General features: G+C 31.4%; 2 protein-coding genes across 2 annotated transcripts; one reads left to right on the top strand and one right to left on the bottom strand.

Moving 5' to 3' along the window:
* On the bottom strand, positions 508-3,250 carry LOC18586307 (elongator complex protein 6). Its single transcript, XM_018129177.1, has 5 exons — positions 2,926-3,250; positions 2,240-2,312; positions 1,818-2,023; positions 1,567-1,713; positions 508-1,080 (listed from the first exon to the last, which is right to left on the bottom strand). The coding sequence occupies exons 1-5, from the start codon at positions 3,157-3,159 to the stop codon at positions 958-960; spliced, it is 783 nt and encodes a 260-aa protein (XP_017984666.1). The 5' UTR covers positions 3,160-3,250; the 3' UTR covers positions 508-957.
* Positions 7,731-12,353, top strand: LOC18586306 (serine/threonine-protein kinase CDL1). Its single transcript, XM_007009599.2, has 5 exons — positions 7,731-7,984; positions 8,965-9,158; positions 10,336-10,525; positions 10,769-11,160; positions 11,670-12,353. The coding sequence occupies exons 1-5, from the start codon at positions 7,870-7,872 to the stop codon at positions 11,928-11,930; spliced, it is 1,152 nt and encodes a 383-aa protein (XP_007009661.2). The 5' UTR covers positions 7,731-7,869; the 3' UTR covers positions 11,931-12,353.

Here is a 12,474-nt window from a genome sequence, read left to right as displayed (position 1 = left end):
CACTTAGGAGAAAAAAAAAGTTAGTATTCCATCCATCTTCCATACAAGATATGCTGGTTAGCTTCAATGGCCGATGGTAGAAAGCAGAATTTAGAATGATTTGAGGCTCTGGCCTTGGAAATACATGGGAGCCCTTTAGCTATGATGCCGGATAAGGTTAATGGAAGAATGGGTGCATTGAACTTTGAGCCTTGTTGTCTAGTTTCTGCTTCCCAACTGCCCCTAAATATGATCCTTTAAATCTCTTCCCCAAAATGATAATGAACCCTCAATCTGATTTGTTATAGATAACTTTGTCTAGTAAACTCAAAAAATAATAATCATGGTTATGTCTAATTTAATGGAAGCATAGGACTCTTAAAATTCAAATTGAAATAAAATTTCAAATTTTAACCATGACAATATTACATAAAAATGTCAAACTTAAATAAAATCTCAAATTTTAACCGTTAAAATATTTCATAAAATATCAAAATTGTTATGTTAATAACTCTATCAAACCCCTTCTATGGAATTCTCTGTCTATTCATTTATGCTTATCTTTCCCAAAACGGAGGGAGACTGACAACAAAACGTTGCCTTCAAAACCAAACCATATTATTACATGGTTGCTGGGACTGGGCAAAACTGATCAAACAGGAATGCATCTTACACCCAAGGAGATACTTATAACATTACTGTTTGATAATTTATAACAGCAAACATCTATCTGCAAACTAAATAGATGCATACTGCTAGACGACCGGAATTCAGCTTGTCGGAATACTGGTATCTCTGTCTTTAACTTGAGCAATGGCCAATGATATCTGCTCTTCTTTTATTGTCGCTGCGAAAAAGAATTTGATATAATACAACACTGCCTCCATGGTTCTCTCCTTTTCTTTTTCCTCTAGGAACATCAAGCCAAACATAAGTAAAGACAACAAACTTTCCGGTCAATTACCGGTTTCATGCCCGTCAACCTTGGCTTCCAGGGTAGAAACATTCAACAACATTTTCCTTGACCTTGAAGTGGAAATTACTTATCTTGTTCCTTGAGCTCCCTTGCCGATAATTCATACCCTTGTTCAAAACCGTCAGCTGCAACATAATAAAACCTTGTCACTTGTGAGACAATGGTAAAAAAAAGAAGAACGTCGTATGATCTAATGCACTCCCTATAAGCTCTTCGGTTGAAGAGATCTCCAATGAATGTGCCAAACATCGATGCTTAAAGCAGTAGAAAGCATATTTGGCAGGTCATTCATCCAATGAATAGAAGCATTTGCTGATTTTCAAAACTAAAATGATGTCCTTGGACGCTCATGGCACTGCATTATTTAGATCCTCCATCTGAGTCGTCATCTCTTAAGGAGATGAAAACCAGATAGAAATACAAACTAGAAGTTTTTATATTGCATTAGAAAGCAACAATATGACCAAATTAAATGGAAAATCTAACCTATAATTATTTACATCTATTGCGCAGCATTAAATTACGACAAAATGTCAATCAGAACATAAAATGACACGAATTATCCCAGAAAAAAAAAATTGATAAAAGAGATAGAAACGACACAACAGCACCTGTCCATGCACATCAGATGCTAAACCGGTAGCCAAAGGCTCTGCCTTAATCAAAATGTCTGCAAGGTACTCCATCTGTAACAAAAATGTAGGCCTATCTGCACTGGAATAAATATCCTCATGATTAAGTGCAATTAACGAACAATCCTGCGACAAGAAATGAGAATGCAATAAGAAGAACAGTGGGTCAACAACATAGAAAAAGTCGATGAAAGTAGAAAAAAATGAGAAAACAACAGGCCTTGTCTTACAAACTCTGTTGTTAAAGTGCGGCAGTAGTGCATGAAGTCCAAGACATAATCCGAAGAGCCATTTGCAGCCACCTCCATGAGAGATAAATCATCGATGATAATGGTAACATTTTTACTGCTAACCTCAGGCAATGCTACAATGGTTTTATATATTTTCCCATACAATGCAATAAGTCCACATTCAGGACTTATTCCTTCATCTCCACCTAATTAAACAAGTCGAAAACTCTTTCCATGAGATTAATTCCATACCACACACAAATTATTACTTACCTGAAAAGCCAGAAAACCGAAAAGTTCCAGACATCATATAAAAAAAAGGGATTAATCCCAACAGAGAGAAATACTTAATCTAACACACACAAACTCATAATCATGCATGCAAAGTGTTTTGCAACAACCATTTTACCTGATTTTCTCACCTGGACACTGCAGCATAAGCATGTCAAAGAAAAAGAATCTGTTGTTATCCCTTTGTGTTACTAAGTTGCATCCCTATATCATCAAATCAAAAAAAGAACCAGATACCATTATCACCAGTTCCAACTCTCAAATCGCATCGTATCAGAAAAATTGGACTAGGAACTGATCCCTTGTGTCTAACACAAACCAAATCTCATTCATTCATGACAACACAAATCTTGTTAATTCATTAAAAAGGTAGCAGAAACCTGGGCTTGATACGGGTCACACTATATACCACTTATTTAACTACTCCATCAACATCAACTAGACAGGACCATTCTTAAAGAAGGCAAGCAACCAGTAGCAAAAATTAAAGAAATTTTTTGACCTTTTCCTTTCAATATCCAAATTCAGAAAGGGCTAATTTGTTTACACGTAGCAATTCAACCCAAATAATCTCTCCAAACTTTTTCACCTTTTCAATTTAGTAACCGGTTCACAAAGTTCCAATTTTCACACAATGCCAATTCAAACAAAACAAACCCATTTCAGTCCCACACAAAAACCAAACATACCCTTAACAAATTCTCATTAACCCTCCGTAATCCATATCCCACCATTGAATCTACCAACAAAAAGCAAAAAAAAAAAATCCCCCCCCCCCCAAAGAGGTGGGCAAGCATTAAGAGAGAAAGAGACTTACTAGTTTTCGAAGGACACGATCGTAGTGAGAGAAAGGCTGAGAGAAAGCGATAAAGATGGAAACATTGGATGAATTTGGAGAAAGCGAGCGTTTAAGGATATGGTGAAGAACGAACGAGCCGCTCGTCTCCACTTGGTCTTCTATAGCCACTATTCGACCCCTTAGAGGCCATGGTTCTATGCTCTGGTCTAGCCCTAGGGCTTCGTCGAGCAGGTTCGAAGATCTCTGGTTCATGACTTTGGGGAAATTTTGTTTCTGAGAGCGAGAAGTTAGGGTTTTTAGGGTTTTTGGATTTTGGAAGGGATAATACAAAATAAGGTGAATAGAAAGGAAACGGCCGGGAAAAGGTTTGGGAATGGGCTGTGGCCTATGGATTGACTATTGGGCCTATATTGGGCGTAGGTTGAGTTTGAATTGGGCTTGGCGGTAAATATATTTTTTTCTTTTTTAATTTTGCAATGCTACAGTTCAAGTGATGAGAAAAGGTAAAATTTAAATTTAAAAAAGAAAAAGAAAATATATGTTCAAGTTTTATTTTAGACGTCTATATTCTTTTTATTAATTTTTAATCATTTCTGATTTATTCACATAATTTAAAAGATATTATATGTTCAAATTTATCTTTATTCACCGCTCGTAAGAACCAAATTTCAACCACTTCAATCAAATTTCACGCTTCACTTTCCCATGAAAAATGTTATTATGTGTTAAGATGGGGAATGAAGGTTGATTGTTCTCATTTTAGATGACAAAATATTGTGATATAGATGAGTTTAAATCAAATAGTTTTTCTTTTTTTTTTTCTTTTACCACTTAGAAGCAACGAAGCCTAACATTCATGTCCCCTAATGCTAGAATTATTGAACTCTAGATCATCTGTATGGTTAATTTGCTTCCTAATCAATGGTTTGTTATTTTATATCCAAATTGAAGTTTAATTTCTAGACATAATATCTAAAAAAAAAAAAAAAAATTTGAAAAATTTTAAATAATTTCTTATTCTTTTATTTCTCTCAATCAAGCTATATTCCTTTAATACCCTCAATCAAGTGCTTATTCTTTTATTACGTTGAATGAAACTCTTATATTTTTATTTTGAATCAAATAAATTTTTTATGACTAACTGTTATTAGTCAAAATGTCACTCGTTATTTTATATCACGTGATATTAACGTGACATATTAATACATCATAATAAATAATGATGTGATATGATAACGTAGCTAGACAATATTTTCTACCCTATACTATATTATTGTCACGTGTAAATAAAATGATACGTGATATTTTAATTAATAATAATTACTCAACTGTTAGTTACAAAAAAGTTCATTTGACTCAAAATAAAATTACAAAAACTTGATTAAACATAATAAAAAAATAAAAATTTATTTAAATAATTTAAAAAATTTTAAAATATTATATCAAAATTTTAATCATTGAATTATCCCCTTAAAGATTATTGAATAAATCCTTAGGGGAAATATTGCTAAGACTTTTCACATATACTTTCAATTCATGCACTACTATTTAATGATGTTAAAGTTCAAGTGGGCATGGTAAAGGTAATAAATAATGACATAAATTGGTCATAAAAGAAAAGTGCAAAAACTTCAAGTACTTGTCTCTTTTTCTTTCTTTTTTGGTTGATTCCTTCTTACAGACCCCAGCTTTAATTGCTAAAAGTGGAAATTGGTACAAACCCAATTTTTAAAACAATATTAGATTGCTTATGCCATCAATCATATTCCAAATATATATACATACACCCTTTCACTTCTAGAATTTTCTAGTTTTGAGATATGAAATCATGTGGGAGGCAATATATATATATATCAAACTTAAACAAAAAAGGGTATGGAAATGCCTTGCTGGAAAAGGGTCATTCTGAAAAAATAAAATAAATAAATATAATCACAAGGATATCATAATGTTGGTTGCTTTGGAAGCTACTCTGATTTTGTGTATTCCTTCACAAGCCAAACCCTACTTTTAGAAATTTTTTTCTTGCACAGCTACATTCATGAATCATGATGCATGTGAGGATTTTGAGCTTGAATCTTACTCTCAAAGCTGAAGGATATGAAAGTAAAATCTCATAAAATTTGATAATACCTTTCGTAAATTCTCCTTTAAATCTCGATAAAATACCTTTTTAATAACTTAACAATCAAATAGTACCGTATTTTGTTTTTTTACGTACATGTTAGATAATTTATTTGGTATATTGGAGAAATTTTATGTAAAGAGTCTTAATGGAATTATCATTGAGATTTTATGTTATTATATAAATATTTTAAATGTATTTTAGGATTCTTACTAATAGAATTGACTTATTCAAGGTGACCATAAAAGTATCCAAACTGAAGTTATAATAAAAAAAAATTAACATAATTTAGTTTGGTCAAACAAAATACTAAGCTCATACAAAGAAGGCTGAAACAGTCTTAATTGGAGCAAAAACAGAAAGTGGGTCATTTCACCTGTTGCTTTACCTTATCCTTTTCCCTAATTCCAAAAGCTTGTTTGGTTCATTATTTAATAAGGGTTGCTTTAATTTCTCCCTCCACACAAACTAAATTCACAGTACAAATATATTTAATTTGGTATGTTTTGGGACTAAATTGAACAGGATAGAATTGTTGGAGTTTTGAACCTCAATTCCTTCATTTGTAAATAGTAATTATGACTTGAAAATTAAGAAGAAAGAAAAATATTCAAATTTTTAAATGCATTATATTTGCAAAATTACTTTTTTTTTTAAATATCATAATACTTGCAAAAATTCCTGAACTATTTAAATTTTTTTAAATAAATTTCAATATGAAATCAAATTTTTATATTTTTTGTTTTAGGGTTAAATAAATTCTTATAATTAACGGTTGATTAATTGTTATCATTTAAAAATGTTATCTATAATTTTATGTCATTTAATGCTGATATGGCATACTATATGTATTATGAATTTCAAATTAACATCAATATAAAACCACTAATAAATTCAAATCTCGAAATTAACATCAATAAAAATTGAATAAAAATTACATGATTATTAAAAGAGATAAACTTATCAATTAAATCAATAATTTGTTTGTTCAATTTCATCCCAAATTTCAATAATAAACTTATTCTAGAAGGGTGAATAAAGCCAATATGCACTTGGTTGTCACACCAACATTCACAAATTAAAAAAAAAAAGAAAAAAAATGAAAAACAATTAATAGTATGTATGGTAGGAGACCAAAACCCAGGTGTAGATATTGCAAATATAGAGGCGCAGCCATTTGGCACCAGCTGTCATTCCCATTATTATTTTGTCTTTAAGACAATTTATAACAATATATTTATGACCACATTACCCCCAATTTATTTATATTTAATTATTTAATTGCTACTAATATTTTACTTATTAATTTTAAAATGTTTGGACCAAATCTTGTAAACCCTAAGTTAACATCACAATGCATGTATGAATTTCAATTTTTTAGAGGATTTCGAAGGGTTATTTTTCTTATAAATATATGATCATTTTTGTTAAAATTCAAAAATTCAAAAATTATTATTTTTTATTTTAAATACCAATCGTATAAAAATTAATCATGAAATGAATCATTTCATATAATATATTTTTCAAAAATAATACAAATGACATGAGAGTCAAGGGATCGAAAAAGAAAAAAATATTTGAATTTTGCTAGCAAATATTTATTTTAAAATGTTTGACACTATATTTATTAAATAATTTTAATGATTTTTAATATATTAAATAAAAATGTATATTTTTTATTAAAAAAATAAAAGATGTACTATTACTTTTAATGGTTTTGTTATTTTTATTGGCAATATTTATCTAGTAATATTATTATGGAAATTATAACTTAATAATTTATTTTTCAATATGATGGTCAGGTAGGTTATATAATAGAAATAGTTCTTAATTTCAATAAATATTAATTTCTGATAAAAATGCGATTCGATTTTAATCCGTTAATTTGATAAATTGTATTTAATTGTAAGATGATTAATTGAACTAAGTGTTCAATTTCTTTCATTTATATTGATTATAATTATTCAATTGTGAAAAAAAAATTCCACATCGGTTAAATTAGAAATATTTTGAAAATTTAAATATAATCAAAATCTTTTCATTTGTTATTGATTGATTTTGAATTGAATAAACATCGTAAAAAAAATTAAACAATAATACTTAAGTTCTCTAATAAATAAAAAATATTAAGATGTATATATGTTACGGGTTCGTTATTGTAATATAACTAATTACTTGTTATTAACGTGTAAGAAATGGTGAATTTTCTTTTAGAAAAAGAAAATTTCTTTAAATAGAAATATGATACTTACGCGTCAAATTAAAAAAAATTACGAGTGGTAATGTCAAATATGAATAATTTAAAATCAAAAACACATATTATATGATATATTTATCATATTAATTAAAAAAATTATAAATAATTTTCAAAAGATTTATAAGAATCAATGTAAAATTCTTTTAAAAAAATTATCACAAAACAAATATTATACACTATTCAAAACTTATTTATTTATTTATTTGGAAGAAACCAAATGTAATAACAACAAAATATAATAAGCTGAAAGAAAAAAGATAAAAGATTTAATGAGAAGAAATAAGCCCAAAAAAATTGGAAAAGTTTAAATTTTGTGCAAAACTAACAATTTGCTAAGAAACAAAGGGCACAATAGCAAAAAGATACCAAAAATTGAAAAAAGATATAACTCTTCTTGTGAATTTTAGCCTCTCTCTCTCTCTTTCCTAAGTGTGTGTGTTGGTCTGATTTCCTTCTCTCTCTTTCCTGGCTCTCTCTTTATCTCTGTCTCTCTCTTTCTCTTCTTGTTACAGTCATTAGTCTGAGGTAAGAAAGAGAGAGAAAAGGAAGTAAAAGGAGAAAGAAATAATAAAAAGTTCATATGGGTTGGTTCCCTTGTGGTGGAAAATCAAGCAAAAATGCAAAGAAGAAGCTCCCAAACAATAATAACGGCAGCAGCAACAGAAACTCTGATGATCAGATCCCATCTACTTCAGGTTCTTATAACGAATATGTTCTTACTGTTTCAAAAACCACTTTTTTAATGTACCGAAAGAAAGATTTGATCTTTTTTTTTTAATTTTAAATTTTAGTGAATTCCCATTTATTTTGCCTGCAAATGGATGAGTGCTAGACCCATTTGCTTAATTTTTTGAATTTTTTAGTTTTCTGGGTTCTCAATGTTTCAGTGTGATCTGATGTAGGATTTGAGGAAGAAAAGTTACTTTTTTTTTTGTTTTTGTTTGATTATTGGTTAAAAATGCTAACTTGGGTTTGTTTAGAAATTATGAGTAAGTCTGAAATTGATGAGAATTTTGGGACGTCGAGTCTATTAAGATTAGAATTTTTATGGGATTTAGTAATTTTAAATTTTATTAATTTTTGGATTAATCATCTATTTATACTGATTTGGAATCTCAGTTGTTAAACGAGTGTGAAATTCAGCTAATTTGTTTGCTAAGAATTTCAAGTATTTCTTTTTAATCTTAGTGTTAATATGGGTAATGAAGAATCATGGATTGGTAGATTTTATTTTCTGATCTTTTTAATTAAATTACTCTCAGTTTCTTTTCTCTGAATACACGCATCAGTAGAAGCTATATGTTTTATGTTTTGTGAATTCTGATGGAGTATTTTTGTGGTTAATTGATACTATCATTACAATTCAAGAGTTAAAAAGTAATTGTTGATTCTTGATGTTATGTTTAGGTTAAATTGCCTTTGAAAAAGCCTATGGAGTTCTAGCTAGTCCAAAAATCTTATCATTCTGTCAACTTATCATTTGAATGAAGAAATAGAATACTATAAGTAAAAATGGATTCACCTTGTTTTATATGATAAAAGAGTATCAAAGGTTGAATCTTGCTTGTGTGGTTTTCATCTATATATTCAGCTTCTACTGATGTGGTAGTGCTACACGTTTCAAAATCGGTTTTCGATGGTATTAATATAAAAGTTTGGTTTCATGTTATTGCAGAAAAGCTGAAAGTGAATTCAGTACCAGATGGTAAGGAGGAGGCTACCAAGGATGGGAATTCTGATCACATTGCGGCACATACATTTACTTTTCGTGAATTGGCTGCAGCGACAAAGAATTTCAGGGCAGATTGCCTTCTTGGTGAAGGAGGATTTGGCCGAGTGTATAAAGGGCGATTGGAGAGCACTAATCAGGTATGTGTGTTATCAGACTTTAATTTTAATAGGAAATACAAATACATGAGAAAGCATCCTTTTTGTTATGCTCATAATTTGGGTGGTTTAAGTTTACCTTTTTGTTTTTGCTCTTTATTTAGCATTTTTAATTATTATTTTTGTATTCAATATTTTGTTCTGCCATGTATGCTTTAACTCTGTGATATTGGAGGTTGGACTTTGACCTATAATTCTTTAAGATGGTTGAATTTAATTTTGACCAATCTTTGTATTTTTAAATTAAATTTTCTTTGGTTAATAATAGTCAAATTTAAATGTTAGTGGTTTCCCATAAAGTTTCTGCTAGAGTCATGTGCGTTTGAATGCAACAGATCATCATCTTCTTTTCCCCCCTTCTCAAATGTATGTAATATTAATTGGCCAAAAGAAGAATGGTTACCAATTCCCAAATTTAAGTTGTGGCAGATGTTTTTGAAGTTGTAACTGACATTTTGTGTTGTAGTACGGGCTGAAAACATTTGTAGAACTTACTTAGTATATACATACCTGTGGATGATGTAACAATTCAATAAGTCTTGTTGAGTTCGATGGTGTTTGTGCTGGGATAAGCTCTCTATTGCATATGCAGCGAACATAGATAAATCTCTTAGAATTATTTTAGAGGTTTTGGTTACTTTTGATGCATTATCAAATACATGCTTGTGAATTAAGAGTCTCTAGGTCCATCTCCAGCTCCTTCCTGTAACTTTCATTTATTAGAATTGGGGTCAACTCTTTTATATTTGTTGCCACCTACATAAAAGTGCTTACCATTTTACCAATGAATTTTGGGGGCAAATATCAGATGCCTTTGTTCTAAGTATTATGTAAGAGGAATTAGAAATGATTTAAGTATTAAAGCAAGTCTTTAGGTGAGCAGTTAATAATCCCTATTTACTCCTTTTGTTTTCTTTCATTCCTGAAGAGTATAACCTTAGCCATAAGACAGTGTACTAATCTCCAATGATCTTATACACCTTTAGTTGAGGATAGAAATCCAAATGTTGGTTGTTTTGTTCTGCTTATCTATTCAGAGCTACAAATATGATAATTGGCTTGCAGGATTTCAGATTTCTTCGTGAATATTGTCTCAGAAATCAATCGTCTCTTAACCATACTTAACAAATCTGGTTGACCTGAACCCTGTTTTGCGTAGGTTGTCGCAATCAAGCAGCTTGATCGTAATGGACTGCAAGGGAACAGGGAATTCCTTGTTGAAGTATTGATGTTGAGCCTGCTTCACCACCCTAATCTTGTCAACTTAATTGGATATTGTGCTGATGGAGATCAGCGACTTTTGGTTTATGAATACATGCCGTTAGGATCTTTGGAAGATCATCTACATGGTATGTACTTCAATACTCATCTCTAGACTCATGTCCAAGGTCTTGGTTTTTATCACACCATTGAATGTCATGCATCAAGTTAGCATCTTAATACCAAATTCTTCTATTCTGAGTTTCTGGTGTTAGATATATTAGATTCTATTTGCCTAGTCCATTCTTGGAGTTATTTTTTTCTTATCGTGTCCTACATATCCTTTAACACAGATTATTTTAATAATTTTCTCATGTGCTTTTCTATTCCAGATTTACCTCCCGACAAAAGGCAACTTGATTGGAATACAAGAATGAAAATAGCTGCAGGTGCTGCAAAAGGTTTGGAGTATTTGCATGATAAAGCTAGCCCACCTGTCATATATCGTGATTTAAAATGCTCAAACATTTTGCTTGGCGAAGGCTATCATCCAAAGCTATCTGATTTTGGTTTGGCCAAATTGGGTCCTGTTGGGGATAAGACTCATGTATCCACTAGAGTGATGGGGACCTATGGATACTGTGCACCAGAATATGCAATGACTGGTCAGCTTACATTGAAATCAGATGTTTATAGCTTTGGGGTTGTTCTGCTTGAAATCATTACTGGAAGGAAAGCTATTGACAATTCAAGAGCTGGTGGTGAGCAAAATCTGGTTGCCTGGGTAAGAGAGCTTTGACTTCTCTTGTTTACTGTATTGCTGGCAATTCAAGGACACATTGTGTTGCTGTGGCATGTGTGTAACCTTCTAGATAGATTCATCTGTTATTATCATGGCTTTATATTTTTGCATGAGCATGTTGAAATCCCCTCAAAGCTTGAGGCCAGTAATGGAATCTTGATTTGCTACTAGAAACCCTAATCTGTATGACTCTTTAGTAATTAGATATATGTTGAATAAGTACAGATGTGACAGAAAGATTAGCCTATAGATGTAGCCTTTAAATGGTTAATAGTTGTTGGGAATAAGTCAGTTGTTATGAGAATTATTTGATTTTTGAGTCTTAATGACATCCATTTTAGAGTGGACTGTGTAGGTGGGTTGGCTACAATGAGGAAAATGGATTTTAGGACTGCCAGAACTAGAAAGAAAGATCACAATTCTTGCAAATCTATGTTTTTTTCAATTGTCTAATTCTATAAATGTTTGGTAAATTTGTTTTCATTTTACAGGCTCGACCCTTGTTTAAAGATAGAAGGAAATTTGCACAAATGGCTGACCCATTACTTCAAGGCCAATACCCAGTGAGGGGTTTGTACCAAGCTCTAGCTGTGGCTGCAATGTGTGTTCAGGAACAGCCTAATATGCGGCCACTTATAGCTGATGTAGTCACTGCCCTCACCTATCTTGCTTCTCAAAAGTTTGATCCTGAAACTCAGTCAGTTCAAGGATCTCGTACAGGTTCTTCCACTCCAAGAATGAGAAGGGAATAGTGCAGCTAGGGGAATCAAGCATTACTCATTTGAAAGAATCGAATTCCCTGGCAGCTGATGATTGAGTTAAGGAAACAACAGGTTTATATGTTTGATATTTTCAATTTACTGGCCCTGAGTTAACTGCCAAGCTGCCCTTGTGGGTGGAATTTTGCAAGTCCAGGTGGTCAGTTCGATGTCCATCCACACTGTGTCTGATGTAACAGGAGTTTTCCTTTTCTTTTTTTCTTCAAACCCTTTTGCCCCCCTCCCTTTTTCTCTTCTTTTTGTCCAAAATTCTTTTCCTTATTTGCAATTGAGCTTGGGGCTTTGTATCTAAAAATGTCTTTGATATAGAAAACTGGTGTACCCTTAAAGAGCATTTTACATCTGCTTGTCAATATTCTTTTTGATATTTCTCCATTCTCATTGACATTGCTAGCACCTTGCTATATGTAGTCAATTTTCCTTGTCGCCAGCTTTTGCTTACAGAAAGCTATAGATGAGTCATATGAGTAGCTTCCATTTTTCTGTTTATTGTATGTCTGCCTAGAGTTCAAAGGCT

This window comes from Theobroma cacao, chromosome 10 (assembly GCF_000208745.1).
Source record: "Theobroma cacao cultivar B97-61/B2 chromosome 10, Criollo_cocoa_genome_V2, whole genome shotgun sequence".
Lineage (NCBI taxonomy): Eukaryota > Viridiplantae > Streptophyta > Magnoliopsida > Malvales > Malvaceae > Theobroma > Theobroma cacao.
The sequence above is the reverse complement of the archived record's forward strand: the minus strand, read 5'-3'. Positions and strand labels throughout refer to the sequence as shown.

Bases quoted from the DNA above. Each gene is read 5' to 3' on its own strand.
- LOC18586307 (XM_018129177.1), bottom strand. From the start codon at position 3,159: ATGAACCAGAGATCTTCGAACCTGCTCGACGAAGCCCTAGGGCTAGAC. The intron at 2,313-2,925 runs GTAAGTCTCTTT...TTGATGATATAG, and splicing joins ATCGTGTCCTTCGAAAACTA to GGATGCAACTTAGTAACACA. The intron at 1,081-1,566 runs GTGCTGTTGTGT...ATTATGTTGCAG, and splicing joins CATCTGATGTGCATGGACAG to CTGACGGTTTTGAACAAGGG.
- LOC18586306 (XM_007009599.2), top strand. From the start codon at position 7,870: ATGGGTTGGTTCCCTTGTGGTGGAAAATCAAGCAAAAATGCAAAGAAG. The intron at 9,159-10,335 runs GTATGTGTGTTA...TGTTTTGCGTAG, and splicing joins GATTGGAGAGCACTAATCAG to GTTGTCGCAATCAAGCAGCT. The intron at 11,161-11,669 runs GTAAGAGAGCTT...TTCATTTTACAG, and splicing joins AGCAAAATCTGGTTGCCTGG to GCTCGACCCTTGTTTAAAGA.